The sequence below is a fragment of the Gracilinanus agilis genome, chromosome 4, assembly GCF_016433145.1.
Source record: "Gracilinanus agilis isolate LMUSP501 chromosome 4, AgileGrace, whole genome shotgun sequence".
In the NCBI taxonomy this organism is placed as follows: domain Eukaryota; kingdom Metazoa; phylum Chordata; class Mammalia; order Didelphimorphia; family Didelphidae; genus Gracilinanus; species Gracilinanus agilis.
Window position 1 is genome coordinate 203,397,439 of NC_058133.1, and position 17,551 is coordinate 203,414,989.

At 40.4% G+C, this 17,551-nt stretch overlaps 1 protein-coding gene across 1 annotated transcript in view; it reads left to right on the top strand.

The window, feature by feature from the left end:
* Positions 1–10,363: 10,363 nt before the first annotated feature.
* ITGB3 (integrin subunit beta 3) overlaps positions 10,364–17,551 on the top strand; it is an 85,856-nt gene continuing 78,668 nt past the window's right edge. The window contains exons 1-3 of the mRNA XM_044675130.1: positions 10,364–10,458; positions 13,301–13,540; positions 13,600–13,847. Of these exons, the coding sequence (XP_044531065.1) occupies positions 10,364–10,458; positions 13,301–13,540; positions 13,600–13,847 (583 nt within the window). The remainder of the gene's footprint in view (positions 10,459–13,300; positions 13,541–13,599; positions 13,848–17,551) is intronic.

A 17,551-nucleotide genomic window follows, 5' to 3' on the forward strand; every position in this document is an offset into this window, starting at 1 on the left:
GGTGCGTGATGAGACCCGAAAAGGATTTGGGCAAACCCTCACACCAGAGGTGCAAGTCCTCTCTGTACACTGAATACATCCCACTCTTTATGTAGGAATTCTCTCTATAGAACACCTGAGAATTGGTCATCCGGCCACATTTAAATGCTTTAGGCACAGGGAACTCATTGCCCCAAAAGGTAGCATAGTTCATTGTTGGACAGTTCTCTTTGTTAGGACTGAGTCAAGATTTATCTCAGTGTAATTTTCATCTACTGGTCTAATTCTGTTCCCTGGAGCTACATGGAAAAATCAGTGAATTGACTGATAAAAATGAACGAACGAACGAATGAATGAATGAATTAAAGTGCTCACTATGTGCTCAGCCCCATGGATATAAATATAGAAGTGAGGTGGGGCATTTTCTCAAGGAATTTAGTATTCATATAGTTGGGTATTGTCAATATAGGGAAATGGTAGATAGGGAGAAGTGCTTTGGCTTGGGAAGCCACCATGGAGTTATAATAGAGGAACTGACGGACATCTTTTGTCAGAAGCTTTGGTAATATTTTTTGGTGTGGGAGTGCAGAGGAGTTGGTAACAGGATATATGGCAAAAAGATAGCCAGGGTGAAGCATGATTTGGACTGGCTCAGCATAGCAGCAGTTGCACATCAATTTAAGACAGTATGGCCCTAGGTGGGAGTTCCAAAGTTGAATGGTTTAGTTCTCCCAGAGCATGGTCTTTGGGGGTCTGGTAGCTCAGAGGGTGCAGCAATGGGGCAGAAGACAAGAAGATAGCAGAAGTGGATAGATGGAAGAAATGTAAAGTGTAGTTTTTAAATCTTTGAGGACTGTTTTCATGCTCCTTTCCTAGGTCTTTTCTGTTCTAAATGAAACTTTTTTGTTTTAAACTAACACATCAGTTCCTTCAGTTGTTCCTCGTATAACATTGGGTTTTAGACTCTTTACCACCCTGGTATTCCCTTCTGCTCATGCTCTTAAAATATGATGCCCAGAATTGGAAACATAATTGTGTTCCACACCAGCACAGAATTAAGTGGAATTATAAATAACTTCATTTGATCTGAAAAAGCATGCTTCTATTAATGAAACTTAAGAGTATCTTTAAGAGTTGCTGGATAGCAAAGTAGATAGAGCTCTAGACCTAGAGTCAGGGGGACCTGGGTTCAAATCTGATCTCTCATACCTCCTAGTTGGGAAAGTCACTTAACCCTTAATCCTTGCTGCTCTACTTAGAATTGATATTAGGGCAGAAAGTAAGGATTAAAAAAATACCTTCATATTTTTTGGGGGGCGGGGTGGGGTTAGGGCTCTCAAACTATTGACTTGTTGAAATTGACTATTGTGGGATAAGTCATTCAAATCAAGCCAGTTCTAGGTAAAATTTGTACTGAGAGTTCTTCCACCTTTCCTTTCAGAGTCCTTCTCCTTGTTCCTTATGTACCTTCTAAACATCTGACGTCTTTCCATTCCCCATGATTTCCCAGAAGCCTCTCACTATGGTTTCCTACTTGAGCCTGTTCTTTTTGGCAGCACCTTATGCTCTGGGTCATCCTTCTAAGCTTCCTCTCCTATGGCTGTGACCCACCTGTTCAGTGGCCCAATCAATTGGGCAACTAACTTTTGTAAGGTAGGTAGCACAGTGGATAGATTGTGAAAGTTGGAGACAGGATTCAAATACTGCTTCAGAAACTATTTGTGTGACCTTAGGGAAGTCACTTAACTTTTACCAGCTCCAGTTTCCTTATTATTCCAATTTTTATTCCAGTGTTGAGATAATATTAGCTTGTACCTCACAAGATTGTTATGAAGATCTAATGAGATAACATGTAAGCTGTTCAGTCATTTCAGTTGTGTCCTACTCTTTATGATCTCATTTGGGGTTTTCTTGGCAAAAGATACTGGATTGCTTTGCCATTTCTTTCCCCAGCTCATTTTCAGATGAGGAAGCTGAGGCAAAAAGGGTAAAATGACTTGCCCAGGGTCAAGGGTCATACCACAAGTAAATATCTGAAGCTGGATTTGAACTTAAGAAGATGAGTTTCCTGACTTTAGACCTGGCACTCTCTCCAGAGTGCCACCTAGCTATGTTTTGAAAACCTTACAGTGTATGTAAATATTAAGAGGCAGTAATAATTGTCATATTTTATATAATGATAGATGATATAATAATTCTATATAGCAATAATAATTATTATAAGCATCAGCAGTGGAGAACAGTGTCTGGCACATAGTAAATACTTAGCAAATAATTATCTCTCCATCTAGCCACTTGCTGCTAGGCATTCTGCTTAAAATTGGGGATAGAAATTCAAAGAATGAAACAATTCCTATTTGAAATGAACTTACATTCTAATGAGGGAAACAATTACATACAAAAAATAGATAGCACTGACATAATACTAATAAATATGTACATCATACACACATAAAGTAGTTTAATAAAAGATAGTCTGGTTGGGAAGGTCCTAGCACTTAAGGGTGATCAGGAAAAATTTCGGGCAGAAGATGGTGTTGAACTGTGTCTTAAAAGAAGAAAGGAAATCTATGAGGCAGAGGTAAAGAAAGAGTACATTGTAGGCCAAGGAATAGCCAGTGCAAAAGCACAGAGATGAAAGATGGAGTGTCATGGGACAGCATCAGAGAGAAGGCAAATTTGGTTGGATTACAAAATACAAGAGAGGGAGTAATGTCCAACAAGGCTGGAAAGATAGGTTGGGGTCAGACTGTGAGAGGCTTTAAAAACTAAATGGAAGAGTTTATCTTTTATCCTAGAAGTATTATGGAACCACTGGAGTTGGTTGAGTAGGCCAAAGACTTGGTTAGATCAGTGCTTAAAGAAAATTGCTTCAGTACCTTAAAGGCAGAATGGTTTGTAACAGAACTGAGTACTAGTCAGCATTAAGTATTAGGACTAGGGCTAACTAGAACTCGTTAGTCTAAGCTCTACCACTAATTCAAGGTATAAACTTTGTTAGGCTACCATCCTATTCTATTTTGTTTTCCCTCTTTGGAAAATGGAGGAGATTTAACTATGGAGGTGAATCTATGTCCCAAAGTAACTAAACTTTTTGACCTAGAGATACCACTACTAGATCTATGCCTTAAAAAGATAAAAGAAAAAGGAAGAAGATCCCTATATGCAGACATATTTATATCTCCCCTTTTTGTGGTGGCAATGAACCGAAAGTGAAGGGAGTACCCATCAAATGGAGAATGGCTAAACAAATTATGATATATGAATGAATAAAATACTATTGTGTATGATCTGATACACAGTGAAATGAACAGGATCAAGAGAATGAATTATATAATAACACAATAACCTCAGCAGATTTGAGAACTCAGATCAACTCAAGGACCACTGAACAAACAGTGCTGATAATATCCTCCAAGAGAGCTGATGGACACAAGATGCAGAATGAAATATATAGTTTTGGGCAAGGCCACTGTGGGATTTTGTTTTTCTTGACTATGCATATTTGCTTCAGGGTTTTGTTTTCTCTTTTTCTTTTGTAGAGTGAGTGAGTGAGTGAGTGTGTGTGTGTGTGTGTGTGTGTGTGTGTGTGTGTGTGTGTGAAGGGGGACTATGAGAAGTAAAGAAAAGCAATGCTTTTTAATTGAAAATTTAAAAAAATCAGAATTTTGGACTAAGGAATATTGAAGCTTGAAAGAAATGGTACTGGTAAGGACATGGACAAGTGAGGTTTTTTTCATGTGATAGAGGGTAGAAAGACTCAGAGAATGGGACATAGCTCAGTGGAGAAAATTCCAGGTGGAAGAAAATGGGGAATAGAAGTCACAGAAGGTGGCTAGGTTGCACAAAGGCTAGAGCATCAGGTTTGGAGTCACAAAGTCTCCCGAGTTCAGATCTGACCTCAGGTACTTGCTAGCTATATGACCCTGGGTAAGTCACATAACCCTGTTTGCCTCAGTTTCATTATTTATAAAATGAGTTGGAGAAGGAAATGGCAAGCCATTCCAGTATCTTTGCCAAGAAAACCCCAAATGGGATCATAAAGAGTTGGACACAGTTGAAATGACAGAAGGATAGCAAAAGCCACAGAAAGAAAGGAGGCAGAAAAGGAGATGAACTCTGCCTGCTTTAAAAATTTGCTTAAGGCTGAATGTGTCCAAGCAAAGGGGTGGGCAGATAATAAAAGGGAAATATAATCCTAGGTTTGTTTAGATGTGGGGTGAGGTGGGAGGACAACACTGAAGTTTCCTCTGGTCAAGGAAACTGGGCTCATCTGAAAGAGACATTGGGGTTCCTCCTTTAGCCCTTTCCCCATACTTACAGCAATTGTACCTAGTGGCACAGCTGAAGTTATGACTAGAGAAAGAGATGGAGCAGGTACATGATAACTATAACTGGGTCTGTAGACAGTGCCTTTCCCAATCCTCCCCATCTTCATACACTCAGAACCCAGTCAGCCTACCCTATGTCCTGTGGTTTCATTCTCTTTCCAGGGAAAATTTTGAGTCATGCCAAGAAAGGTTCCTTTCCTAACAGCTAAGGAGTCCCTACCAGAAGGATCTGGTAGAAGAAGTCAGGATAATTTAAATTTTTGACCTTGCCACTAATGAGATATGTAATTTGGGGAAAGTCATCTAATTCCTTTGTCCTTTGCCTCTCCATGTGTAAAATGTATCTAATAATACTTTCTCAGCTTACCTCAAAGAGATATGTTGCTAAAATAAGATAAGATGGAGACTCATTTATATAAGCAATAAACCACTTGTTTGTTATAATTTTAAATATTCATTTGCATCTCCTCCTAAAGTTTTTCTATGGTGCTTTATTCTGGTCTGGTGGTGACTCTGTTTTTGAAGGCAATATCAGGAAGCATAGCTCTGACAGTCCTTTGTTTATTGTTCTTTTGCTTCAGTTGTGTCTGACTATTCATGACCTCATTTTGGGGTTTTCTTGGCAAAGAAAATAGAGTGATTTGCCATTTCCTTCTCCAACTCATTTTACAGATGAGGAAACTGAGGCAAACAGGGTTAAGCAAGTTGCTGAAGGTCACACAGTAAAGTCTTTGAGACCAGATTCGAATTCCAGAAGATGGATCTTCCCGATTCTTAAGCCCAGTGCTCTATCTATTATACCACCTAGTTGCCCCTGACAGGTCCTACTAAATTGGAAAAGCATTAAGTATAGTTCTGTCAGTAGACTGAGCCTATTGACTGAGAACCAGTATATGGAAAACCTGAGAGATATACTTCATCAAATTTATCACAAGGGGATGAATATTTTTTAGTCATAAGTAATTCTCTTTTGTAAATTTATTTTATTTTATCAATTACATGTAACAACAATTTTCCACATAAGTTTTCTGAAGTTATATGCTCCAAATTGTCTCCTTTGCTTCCTTCCCTCCCCCTTCTTAGAGATGGTAAGCAATTTGATCTGGATTACACATGCATTATCATGCAAAACATATTTCCTTATTGTTCATTTTGTAAGACAATAATCACATAAAACCAAAGCCCCCAAGTAAGCTAAAGTGAAAAATCGCATTTTTTGATCTGCATTCCAATTCTCTGGAGGTGGATATATTTCTTCATCAAAAGTCCTTTAGAATTGTCCTGGATAAGTCCATAAGAAAATCTCAGTGGTTATCCACTGTTTTGGAGGGGGGTCATGATCTACTTCTGGGGAGGGAATTTCCACTTTGACAAGACTGTAGAACTTGGAGTCACTGGAATTAGTAGGTGAATACTTCAAAGCATTCTAAATATTATTATTTTCATTTTATTCGACTGAGTGAAAAAAAGCATTTACTAAATACTATCGTTGTTGTTTAGTTGTTTGATTCATATTGAATTTGAAATTACTCTATTGGAGGTTTTCTTGTTAAAGATACTGGAGCGATTTTGCCATTTCCTTTTCCAGTTCATTTTATAGATGAGGAAACTGAGGCAAACAGCATTAAGTGACTTAATGAAGGTTATGCTGCTAGTAAATGTCTGAGGCCAGATTTGAACTCAGGAAGATGACTCTTCCACCTAACTCCATGCCTAGTACACTATTCAGTGCATCACTTAGCTATTGCATATTTATTATTATTATTTTTTAATTTTATTTTCCCACAATTACATGAAAAAACCAAATTTTAACCTTTTTTTTCAGTTTTGAGCCAAATTTTCACCCTTCCTCTCTTTCTTCCCCCCTCCCTGAGACAGCAAGCAATCTGTTATAAATTTATAAGCAAAATAGTTGGACCTTATTATTATTATTACTACTATTTTTATACTTGATGGAGTTCAGATAGAAATTTCTGGATCAGGTAGAGACCTTCCTATTGTTCTTTTGCATTTAACATTGAACAGACTAATGACTGTTGTAAAAAAAATCAAGAAAATGCTACCACTATTACTCTTATTATTTCTGGCTCTGGATTCTTGCAGATCATTTATCTGGGCATTCTTGGTTCCTCTTTCCTAAAGTCTAGTGGAGGACATGTGCTATATTTTATAGATAAAGATGACCCTGGTAACCCATATCGCATTAATGGGATACTCTAAATGAATTTTTCAGCAGTGGTGATGACTTTGTCACTGTCTCAGGTAACTCAGTTTATTTGGCAAAACATAGGGAGGGACCTCCATCTTTCTCACCTGGTAGTTTTTGTGACTGGTGGTATATTATTCATGAAGGAATATGACTTATCCCCAAAGTTCCCAAGTTAGTCAGATCTCAGAACCTGGGTTCTGAGAACCAGACTCCTGACTCATAGCTTTCTGAGTTTGTTTGCCTCTGGGACATGGAAGGTCAATGGTTTCATAACCATTCTCCCCAGAAGAGACTTGGAAGGCTCTGAGTTGGAAGGCATATCTATGTTTGAGTGATCCATTTTAGTGGAACTAAGTGATAAATCTTTTGTCTCAAGAGGTGTGGCTGTATTCAAAATAAATAATAAAGAAACTTGTACAGGGGCCAGGGTGTTGTGTTGGGCAGGACTATCATCCCTAACTCCCCAATTCTATTTATGGCTGTAATTCAAACTAGCCTAATTCAGGTTTAGAGGTACAGCTCTTTTTTTCCCCCTGAACCTTAACTTTCTATTTTAGAATGGATACTAAGTATTGGTTCCAAGACAGAAGAGTGGAAAGGGCAAAGCAATGGGAGTTAAGTGACTTGTCCAGTGCCATATAGGTAGGAAGTGTCAGAGGCCACATTTGAACCCAGGACCTCCCATCTCTAGGTCAATCCATTAAGCCACCTAGCTGCCCCCAGGGGTATAGCACTTAAACACCTCCTCACACAGTAATTCCTAGTCCTGATTGTGCTGTCCTTTTTAGGTTTACAGTCTTTCCAATAACTTCTCAGGGAACATAGCTTCCTTCCTTCCTTCCTTCCTTCTTGGGCTGCTTTACATAAATTAAATTAAAATTAAATTTATAAATTCATAAAATTTATTTATGTTTATAATAAATAATATTTATAATTTTACAAAATTTATAAATTAAATTAAAATTAAGAATTATTGAAAAATCTCCCCAAAGAATTTTTGTTTTGTGGGTTGTATCTATCAATATTTATCAAAGTGTTAGTAGTATTATGAAAATAGTTTGGGGGGCAGGTACTTGGCTCAGTGGATAGAGAGCCAGCCCTGGAGTCAGGAAGTCCTGGGATCAAACTTGGTCTCAAATATTTCCTAGCTGTGTAACCCCAGGCAAGTCACTTAACCCCAATTGCCTTGCCTTTACCACTTTTCTACCTTGGAACCAGTATTTAGTATCCATACTAAAATAGAAAGTAAAGTTTTTTTAAAAAAGAAAGAAAACAGTTTTGACCTCATAGATTCCCTGAAAGGGTGTTCTGGACCAAACTCTGAGAACTGATATCCTAACTCTTTAAATGGAGAGAAAGGGCATTTCTTCCTTTTCTTCATCCCTATCCCAGGATGTAGAAAAGACAGTTCAGAGTCTAAGCCTCTTATCAGTTTGGATTTAGGAAGATAGGAAGCAGTGGGGTCTGATGGGAAAAGATCACAGAAGTGGTGCCAGGAGTCCCAACACTGCCTCCCAGAAGGACTTTGGGGAAACTCTTCCTTTCACTTTGGACTCTTATGCCTTCTGTTAATGAATGACTTTCATTCATTCTTTCATTCCTATGTGCAAAGCACTGCATTAGGTGCTAAGGATACAAGTCAAATGTTCATACAGAGAGCTTACATTCTAAGCATGTAAACTATAGATCAGGGTATCTTCTCCATTCAGGTTTATATGGACCAGGTCTGATGTCAACACTTAACACAAAAAGATAATCTTCTCTTTGGTTTGCTAGGTTTCCACATAGTTTATACTCTGAGAAATCCCTAAATATGTTCATGATTAATCAATCAATAACTTTTTTTTTGTATTAAAACTCTTACTTTCTGTCTTAGAATTGATTCCAAGTATGGGTTCCAAGCAGAAAAGGTGTAAGGGCCAGGCAATGGGGATTAAGTGACTCGCTTAGGGTCCCATAGCTAGAAAGAGTCTGAAATGTAGGAAAAGCTTAGCACAGAGAGATTTTGGGAATGTTGCAAGGCTGGAAGTGCAGGAGTGACAATTGGAAGGAGCAAGAGAGGGTTGTAGGAAATAGAATGGGAGGAGGGACTTCATCTCTGGACTAGGTGCGAGAAAGAGGACTTTTGATCTCACCTCAGGATTCAATATTTGGATACCTGGGGGTTTCCCAGTCTTTCCCTTGGTGCCTGAAGATCTGAAAATGTTCCTGCTTTCTCCAGAATAAACAACAAAGAGACTGACTGGACACCTACAGCAGCTTGTTGGGTTTTTGACCTGGAAGGCTTGCTGAGACAGCCTGAAGACCTTTACCCTGCCTGTGCCTTCCAAAGAGAGACACTTGTAACCTGTCTATAGACTTAGATTAGCTGACAGATTAAAGGAAGGAATAGAACATTTGAAGGCACAGCCGTTGGCTTGGCTAAGCCAAAGAGACCCAAACTGCCTATGTATTAGATAGGGCTTTCTGATCCCTTAACCCTTCCCTGAACCTGTTATAATAAACCACCCCTTTGAGAGATACACAGTCAGATGGGATATTTCGTTGGGAGATATTAGAAAAGAAGAAGGTGAAAGAGGGAATTAGTGGAGACTGTTCTAATTAAGCTTTGGTTTCCTCAGACCCAAAGCTGATCGTCATTACAGTCTTTCTCTGACAGGGCTGTGTTCAGAAAAGGCTTCTTGGGGTCCAGGCAATTTGCTAAGTCCTTGAAAACTGTCTATACCACACCCCATAGAGGTTCTTCTTCTGAATTCTGGTTCCTGTCCATCCCTGTTCTCAATATCATCCCAGGGATAAACCTCTTGAAACCTCTGGTTGAGGGGGAGGGTGAACTCAACTAGACATAAATATATCTGTCTATAGTCCAAACACACCTTTGAGGCTCTCCCTCAATCATTTTTTTTTTAAACCCTTACCTTCCGTCTTGGAGTCAATACTATGTATTGGCTCCAAGGCAGAAGAATGGTAAGGGTAGGCAATGGGGGTCAAGTGACTTGCCCAGGATCACACAGCTGGGAAGTGCCTGAGGCCAGATTTGAACCTAGGACCTCCTGTCTCTAGGCCTGGCTCTCAATCCCCTGAGCCACCCAGCTGCCCCCTCCCTCAATCATTTTTAACAGAATTCAAACTTGAACCCAGGACCTCCCATCTCCAGACCTGGCTCTCTATCTACTGAGCCACCCAGTTGCCCCAAACGTATGTATTTTCAAGCCTGAAGGGAGCTGAAAAACGAGGTGGGGAGTTGGGAGGAAAGTACTGAAAGATGATGGTAAAATCCAGAGAGTTTGAAGCAAAGTAGGGAAGAGAATAAAAGATGGACCTCCTGAAGCCCTTCTCCAAAATGGAGCTCCTAGGAGGAACTCATTAACACAGGATATAGAATTAAAGGGATGTTGAGGGATAAGAAGGCCCCAGGTACTGAAGGAGTTGCTGGTAGACTTAGGGGCTATAGAGTGGAGGAAGAATCTTCATCAGGATGAAAACTCTGCTCTGGGCCCCAGGTCTTGCTGATCCTCTTGGGTCATCAGCTCCTTCTCAACTAACTCAGGAGAATTCTGATCCTTTCCCCATCCTTGACCCTCTAATTTTATGTTATGAGGTATATGGGAGTCCATGAAGGACTAGCACTTCCAGTGTGAAAGCTTGCTGAGCCTTTTTCAGGACTGCTCATCCACCTTTGGTGTCCACATTTCACCCACTCTCATCTGTAATTCTAAGTAGTAGTATGAGCATTGGTCACAACCTTGTAGAACTGTCCCCATAGGTTGAAGGTAACTGACAGACCTCAAACCTATTGGTGAGTTAGGGAATGTCTACTCCAGGCATATGAAGCCTTCAAGCCATGGAACAGGAAGAATTTGTTCCAGTAGCCATGAAGGTGACTGAAGTAGGCACCATGGCATGCTTAGAGCTTAGTCAGACATCGAAGATATTGGGGTTCTCTACTGTACCTTGAGTCATCCCCCATTGTCCTGACTTTTGTCTTGCTGCTGGACTTGGATGACTGGAAGAAAGAGATAACTTTGTGCAACTCCATCTCACTTAAATCCAGTTCACTCTCAAGTCTAGATAACATTTCATGATATCTTTCATCTTCTTTGGAATGAAGGATGAACAACAACTTTACATTCAATAATTTTTAAGCATCATCTCTTAAAATGTTTTTTAAAATTATTTTTTAATTAAGAAGCATTTATTTTCTTTTCCTCCTATTTCCCCTCCCCTCATTAAGAAAAAAAGAAAAGCAAATCCTTTGTAACATGTGTTACAAAGGACTTGTTTTTCTTTTTATATATACACACATATAAATACATATTATACACATATAATAATATACAAACATATACTCACATATACACACATAATCATTTATATATATGCATACACACACACACACACATATATATACACACACAAAAGTAAGCAAAACACATTTCCGTGTTGGCTACCTCCAAAAATATATGTATCTTTGACTATCCTGAATCTAACTCTTCTTTGTCAGATAATGGGAAGTACTCTTTACATTTGGTCTTCTGGCTCAAGTTGTAGTTGATTTTGTTAGAGTTCTTAAGCCTTTCAAAATTGTTCATTTAATAAAAATCACTATTATAGAAATTGTTCTGTTCTGCTGACTTCACTGTGCATCAATTCATATAAGCTTTTCTAGGTTTTTCTGAGACCATTCCTTTCATCATTTCTTAGAGCCCAATTTTCTCCATTATAATTACATACTGTAATTTGTTTAGCCATTCTCAAAATGATAGGAAATTAAAATCTTAGTTTTCAGTTCATTGCCACTGCAAAAAAAGGCTACTATGAACATTTTTGTACATATGAGTCCTTTTCCTTTTCCTTTGATTTCTTTGGAGTAGTAGAGGTAACTTGTTCTGTTGTAGGACCCAGAGTGATCACCTTGATGTTCTTAGAGAAATCTCTGACTCTGGTCATCCCCTCTGATTTACCCCTCCTTCCCCCAAGGTTTTTGTGGTGAAGTGAAAAAGGCAGGAAACTTAGACACATAGTGCCTAGGGATCCTAGACCTGGTTCTGTATCTTGACTTTTCATTCTTAAGGAAATGACTTACTTCTTGATAAGAAGGAAGTCAGTTCCTTTCTCTGGGCTTCTGTTTCTCAAACTATAAAATAATATGGTTGGGCTAGGGGATCTGCGAGATGCCTTTTAGTTCTGTTGTTCTAGGAATAAGGAAATATTAAGCCCAATTAGAGGTAGAGAACATTTAAGGTGGCCTAGAAGGGGGAGGGGGATCAGTCAATCAACAGTTCTTTTATATAAGGTCTCTTATCCAACACTTAGGCATTTTGGTACATTATTCAGCAAGCTAATTGCCTTCCAGGAGTTTATAGTTTGACTGGGGAGACAAACCTGATTAGGTTGTGTTAAACATGGAACAATTCAGTAACCAGGCTGTCTGGTCCTAACTACAAACACAAGAGAATGGAGAGAACAGTGAGTTCTATACAGTCGTTTCTTCACTTTCATGCCCATCCATAGTTTTGCTTTCTGAGGTTTCAGTTACCTTCAAATAAGTCAACTTCAAATTCCAGGGAAAAGAAGGAGGCAGAAATGGGGCTGCCACCAGTTGAGGGAGGGGTCTGGCACATGGCAGTGGTCTCTCTGGGTCAGTTCTGCTTTTACTTCGGGCTTTTTTGTTTTTAGGTTTCCTTTTTGTGGTGGGGTGAAGGCTGAGGAGCACCAAGCAAGGAATAGGAGCCAGAAGAGAAAGCACAGCACTATACAGTAAAGTTTATGTAGGTATTAAAAGTTGAACAGTTGGCACCCTCTGAGGTGGGAGGAGGGGCTGGTCTTGGCTCCTCCCCTACCGGCTCCCTCACCCATAAAGGGGTGATAGTACTATCTAAAAATGTACAATGTACTTTATTATTACTGCATTTAATGTCGATAATGTCGTCTTATGTGTTTTTCAATTCAATCTTATTATACATATATTTACAAAAAAATCATACTATATATATGAAATCAGCAGATGTTTGCTTATAACCAGAGTTTCAACCATCCAAGGAGGTCTTGGAACTTTTAGGGCCCCATTATATTAATCCTTGGATTCATTTTCCTGAGTTCAAATCTGGCCTCAGACACCTACTGGCTCTTTGACCCTGGGCCAACACTATTGGTCTCAGTTTCTTCATCTGTAAAATGAGCTGGAGAAGGAAATGGCAAACTACTCCAGGATCTACCAAGAAAACCCCAAAAGGGATCCCCGCAGAGTCAGACTTGACTGAACACCAAAAATTAGTCCTAGAAGGCTTCTGTCAGCAAATGGTGCAAAGGAACAAAGAATAATAAACCTAAATAGCTTTGTTAAACTGAATTTATAAATGTTGATTATTAATATTATAAGCTCCTAGGGTGCGTGTAGAAGGTACCTTTTCTCACCCCCCGCCCTTGTCCCCAGCCCTTTACAATTCTATTCAGACGATTGGAGGTTAATAAACATATTTTGGCTTCAATTCTTTGCTCCCTTTGGCTAGGGAGTTTCAGGCCGGCTTCTTACCCCTTTCCACCCCACCCTCCATCTTCTTTCCCACGGCTATGCCTGGCTGTTCTTGAGAGACTAGGAGATTGGGGAAAGGGAATAGGAGATGAAGGGGATCACAAGAAAGCATTTCCCCTCTCCAGGGCTCGGTTTCCTTCTCTCTAAAATGAGGAGGTTGGATTAGATGGGCTAAATAAGGAGAGCTGGCAGCAGCTCCAAGGTGATAAGAACGGGGTCCCCACCAAACCTTCTCCCCTTTTCCAGCTGGCGTCTAAAGCTGGAGGGAGGGAGTCTGCAGATTGCTCCTCCCCCCGCCCGCGCGCGGTCCCACCTCCTCCATCCGTCCCCACCCTCCTGGAAGCCGTGGTGGGGAAAAGTGGGGGAGCCCTGCGCTTTGCACCCGACGGTAGCGGATCAGAGCCTGGGTAGGAGAGACAAGAATGGGATCTCGGACGCTCTGCTTGGTTCTGCTGGCGCTGGGAACGCTGGAGGGCGGAGTCCAGGGTAAGTGATAACAGACCCGCAGCGGATTCTGAGGTTATCCCGGGTTTGGGCTAACCCAGTTCCCTGTCCGGGAAGTTTGCGCAGTCCGAGGGAGCGCTAGGAGTCCGGTTGGGACTTGTGTCTGTCCAGGCTCCGAGACTGAGGGATCTTGAGCTGTCTCGCGTTGTGCGTTGTGCCCTGTGTGCAGAGCCTGCCTTACACCCTGCCCTAACAACGGGTCCTTTGGGTGCCCGTCCTTGGTGTCCTCCTGGCTCTGCAGCTCACTGGCGATGTGTGGATCTTTGCGAGTTGTTCCGAGCAGCTCATCGCGAGTTGTTCAGAGCAGCTCATCTTGCAAGTGCTTTCTCTCTCTCTCTCTCTCTCTCTCTCTCTCTCTCTCTCTCTCTCTCTCTCTCTCTCTCTCTCTCTCTCACCGTTTGTCTTTTGCTACGGTATGGGTGTTGGCAGCACTGTAAGATTTTGGCTTCCTGAGTGTCAGTGGATATTTGGGGTTTGCTTGTTTCCTCTGAACCTTCCCCCCACCTTTTGCTGTAGTGATGTTCAGGCAGAAGGAGAGTCAGAGCTACAGAAACCGGCTGGGGTTCCGCTTTCTTTAAACCTGGTCTGAATTAGGAGCAGATACCTCTGGGACCCAGACACAGATACGAGATCTGGAAAGATATCACTGTTGGGGATAGGATTTATAAGAGTCTCTAGGACTTTTTTCTTAGTCCAGTCCTCTTTGTCCCTAAATTTTGCTGCTGTGCATCTCAGACCACCTGCTTTTTTTTTTTTTTTTTTTTTTTTTTTTTTTTTTTTTTTTTTTTTACATTTTAAAACCCTTAACTTCTGTGTATTGGCTCCTAGGTGGAAGAGTGGTAAGGGTGGGCAATGGAGGTCAAGTGACTTGCCCAGGGTCACACAGCTGGGAAGTGTTTGAGGCCAGATTTGAACCTAGGACCTCCCGTCTCTAGGCCTGACTCTCAATCCACTGAGCTACCCAGCTGCCCCCCACCTGCTCTTTTTATGTTCCCATCTGAGAGGTGAGCAGGAAGCACTCTTGGGGCAATTTTACTTTCTTCCTTCTGATCCACCTTGGATGAGATAGAATCTGGTTGTTGAGTGGGGGCGGGGGAGGGGGGCAGGAACACACATCTGAGCTCTTGAGAGTACAAGGACATTTTTCTAGGGGAGTGGAAAGTTGGAATGTTGGAAAGGGCTCCAGTCACTACTATTTGAGATTTACCTTGTTAGGGAAGTTGAAAATACCAATGTGGGTCAAAACAGCCCAGAACTATCTGAATGTTGTTCTCTGGTATTTTATTTTTATTTTTTATGGGATTTGCATGCTTAAGGTAGAGTAAAGTTGAATAATTTAATTGACCACCAAGAATCTACTGTGTGCAAAGGGTAACACCTCACTAGGCACTGTGAGGAGATGGACAAGGAGTCTGAGAGTATGACAGTCACTTAGTAGTAATTAAGACAAAGATAGATAACTGGAACATACCATAATAGAGCATATATTTATTGGGGAGTTAAAACATAAAGTGCTGTGTGTAATAGAGAGTGTATACTTTTACCCAAGAGGGAGGTTCTCCTGAAGGGTATTTGGGAGTGGGGTGGGGTTTGAGTTTTATTGCTGAGGCTCCTAGTAATAATAGTTGACATTTACATAGGTGTTTTAAGGTTTGCAGAGCTTTTGATTACTTATAAATGTTTTTAAAATTGATAACTTAAAAACCCCTTTATCAATATTGTGTATTGGTACCAAGGCAGAAGAGTGGTAAGGGCTAGGCAATGGGGGTTAAGTGACTTTTGACTGTACATCTCAGGCCTATGAAGCTGTCTGAGGACAGATTTGAACATAGGACCTCCAAGTTCCAGGCCTGGCTCTCTATTCACCCCTCCGCCTTAGCTTCCCCCTAAATTGATAACTCGTGTTTTGACATATCATTCATTTTCCCACTACTACTGTCCACTCTAGTACTGTCCTATAAACATCAGGTAAATAAAATGGCCAAGTAGAGAATCTCAAAATCATTATGTCCAAATTAGAATGAATTTTCTTTCTCTTCAAACTCAACCCTCTTCTAAACTTCTATATTTCTGTTGAAGATACCATCAGCCTTCCTGTCATTCAGTTTTGCGAAATATCTTGAACAGTTCCACTTCTCTCTACTGTTAGCTACCAAACTAGTTCATTATCTTTCCCCTGGACTATATAGCCATCTAATTGGTCTGCTTGTCTCATTGTTATTCCCACTCTAGTTCATCAACCCTGCAGATGTTCAGGTGCCTTTCTCAAGGTTTTGGCATGACAATGCCATTCCAGTGCTCATATTTGTTATATATTGTATTTATTATACATATGCACATATCTTGCAAAGACTAATTTTTAAAAAGTTCTTACCTTCTGTCTTAGAATTGATGCAAAAAAAAAAATTGGTTCCAAAGCAGAAGAATGGTAAGGGCTAGGCAGTTGGAGTTAAAGTGACTTACATAGAGACACATAGCTAGAGAGTGTCTGAAGACAAATTTGAACCCATGACCTGGACCTCTTTCCACTGAGTCCCTACTTTTTTTTTTTTTTTTTTAATGATTAAGTCTTTCTGTCTCACCCAGAGTGGAAGTACAGGGACTACTCACATGCTTGTCCATTCCAGTCAACGTGAGAATTCTGATGAACTCCATTTCAGATCTGGGCCATTTTGTTCTTCCTTAGGCAATTTGAAACATTAGTTCCCTCCCAGGACCTTACCATATTAATGCTGAGAACTTTGTGTGGATAACCAATTGGCTCAGCCTGCCATAGCTCAGAAATGCCAACTTCAAGAGATCCATCAATTTCAGATTTCCCAATAAACTCCCACACATTTATGGACATGTTAGCTTTCTCAGGAGAATATAAGCTTATCAAGGGCAAGGATTTTTGTACCTCTTTTGGTTTTATACCTCTCTCCCTTAGCACTGGTATTTAATACATGATTAATACATGATTTTTTTTTAAACCCTTACAATACTGTGTATTGGCTCCAAGGCAGAAGAGTGGTAAGGGCTAGGCAATGGGGGTCAAGTGACTTGCCCTGGGTCACACAGCTGGGAAGTGTCTGAGACCAGATTTGAACCTAGGACCTCCTGTCTTTAGGCCTGGTTCTTAATCCACTGAGCCACTCAGCTGCTCCCAATACATGATTTTTGATTGCCTGATTTCAGACTAAGTCTCAATCTTGGACATGCAGAGCTGTTCAGAGCTCTGTTTGAGATACAGTCAGATGTCTGAAGTGTCCCTTTTCCATGAGCAGTGAGTTGAAAGTTTCAGGGAGGCTTCTTTGGCTTCCAGTGCCCTGACACCCCTTTGGAGGGTCCCAGTAGCATATGCCTTGTTGAGGGAGTGGCAAAGAGAGTGCAAAGCTATTTGCATCCTGTCCCTGGATCCTTAGACTGTTAGAATAGCAGGCAAGCACTTCCATACTACTGATTGGTGGGCACTGGAATAAAATAGATCCAGTTATAGAATAGATTTTCTTTGTGGCCAATGTTGGGCCCTGGTAATCCAAGTCAAATAGATCTTTGATTGAAAAATAGCCCTACCTGTAGGATAGATTTGGGCTAGGAAGAGCCAGAAGCTCCTTAAAATATCTCTAGCAGATGTAGGCTTAAATCCACTGGTATATTGGCAAATGTTTAACAACCAACTCTGAAAAAAATATACAATGCACTTAAAAAAAAGAAACCCTTACCTTCTGTCTTAGAATCGATGCTAAGTATCGGTTCCAAGGTAGAGGAATGGTTAAGAGCTAGGCAGTTGGGGTTGTGACTTGCCAAGGATCACACAGATAGGAGGTGTCTGAGGTCAGATTTGAACCCAGGACCTCCTGTTTCTATGACTGATTTTCTACTGAATCATCTAGTTGCCTCAATGCACCTTTTAAAAAAACCCTTACCTTCCATCTTTAAAAAATTTTTTTTAAATCTTTATTTTAATTAATTTATTATTTATATTTATATATTATTATGTATGTTTATATC